Source organism: Dendroctonus ponderosae, unplaced genomic scaffold (assembly GCF_020466585.1).
Source record: "Dendroctonus ponderosae isolate FM_Combo_2020 unplaced genomic scaffold, Dpon_F_20191213v2 Dpon_F_20191213_1, whole genome shotgun sequence".
Taxonomy (NCBI): domain Eukaryota; kingdom Metazoa; phylum Arthropoda; class Insecta; order Coleoptera; family Curculionidae; genus Dendroctonus; species Dendroctonus ponderosae.
The window spans coordinates 8,848,265-8,849,506 of NW_026017110.1; the positions used below are offsets into that span (position 1 = coordinate 8,848,265).

Genomic DNA, 1,242 nt, shown 5'->3' on the forward strand with positions numbered 1-1,242 from the left:
ATAAATTCCAGCTTTTTTGCCATAGTAAAGTTAAAAACGATCCATTTCCCATGCTCTCGACTAAAAGTTGGGAAACTTTGCCAATTTATCCAGGACTGGGGACGTGGAATATGGCTTAACTGCATAATAGATTACCGTGGCTGCAGCCAGTGATTCCCCAAGTTGGGACTGAGGATTTTCAGGCAAAAACTCTTCGTTCGTACCACGGCATGATTTATTTATTCGGTTCAACCACCAAAAAATCCGATGGGAAATTCTAGTCTATTCTATTAGTTCGATAAAATCTTGTCGTCAATGTTTTCGTGCCGGTTTTTGTGGGCGTCGAGTTTCAGTCACGCATTCACTAGTTTATTTTTGTAATTTCATATCGATTTTTTCCTGATTTGATTAACTCATTGTCAACATCAAGCTTTGTCATTTGAGGCGCAAAAATGGCCATTCCAAAGTCGGAGAAGAAGGTAATCGACATCATGAAAGCGGACGAGATGTGGAAAACTTCCATTCGTTCTGAGGACGCTTCGGCTAAAAACTGGCAAACCAACTGGGGCTGGATTCTGGATGAATACCGGTACTCACTTTCCTGGACTAATGCCAGCTTTTAATGGAGATTTGTAGATGTTTGGAGCAGAAACTTAAGGAAAAAAGTGCCGAATCAAAGTTCCTAACGCACATCATGGAAGAGAAAAGACAAGACCCACAAAAGCTAGTTAATTTTCCCGATACAACCAACCACGAGTATGGCTGGATTGCTTCTCAGCCAAACTTCCAGCTTGAACGCTTTGGGGCTGATCTATTCGAGCCTCAACCCTTGCCCGATGTTTACCGTGTTCCCAAACATTAACTGAAAAACTGTTTGAAAAATCACCTTTCTCATGACATTGCCAGTGGGTTTTTCCGTATGAAAATCAGCCCCTATGCATATTCAACTCATTCCACACGCTAATTGACTTTGGCGGGCCCGATTTCAGATCGCCATATCAATTAAGGCACGTGACGATGTTCCGTTTTGTTGTTTTTGGCACGTGCAACAGCAAAGCGCACTTTGGGGGCTTTTACTACCATCTAACGTAATCACATTGCGTTGTATTAGCTTCACCTGCCTCTTTTTCCTGGTTGAGTTTTCAGCGCAAAACTTGAGGAGTTTTTGAGGATATTGGGGTTTGAAACAACGAACAAGTCAGGAATTTGTTCTCTTTAAACTGATGGTTTAGAATGCGCAGGATTGGGCAAAGTAGAGGAGCT

At 42.2% G+C, this 1,242-nt stretch overlaps 1 protein-coding gene across 1 annotated transcript; it reads left to right on the forward strand.

Moving 5' to 3' along the window:
• The first annotated feature begins 388 nt into the window (after positions 1–388).
• Positions 389–864, forward strand: LOC109535300. The gene is made up of 2 exons (XM_019901186.2): positions 389–568; positions 616–864. The coding sequence occupies exons 1-2, from the start codon at positions 432–434 to the stop codon at positions 839–841; spliced, it is 363 nt and encodes a 120-aa protein (XP_019756745.2). The 5' UTR covers positions 389–431; the 3' UTR covers positions 842–864.
• The last annotated feature ends 378 nt before the right edge of the window (positions 865–1,242 follow it).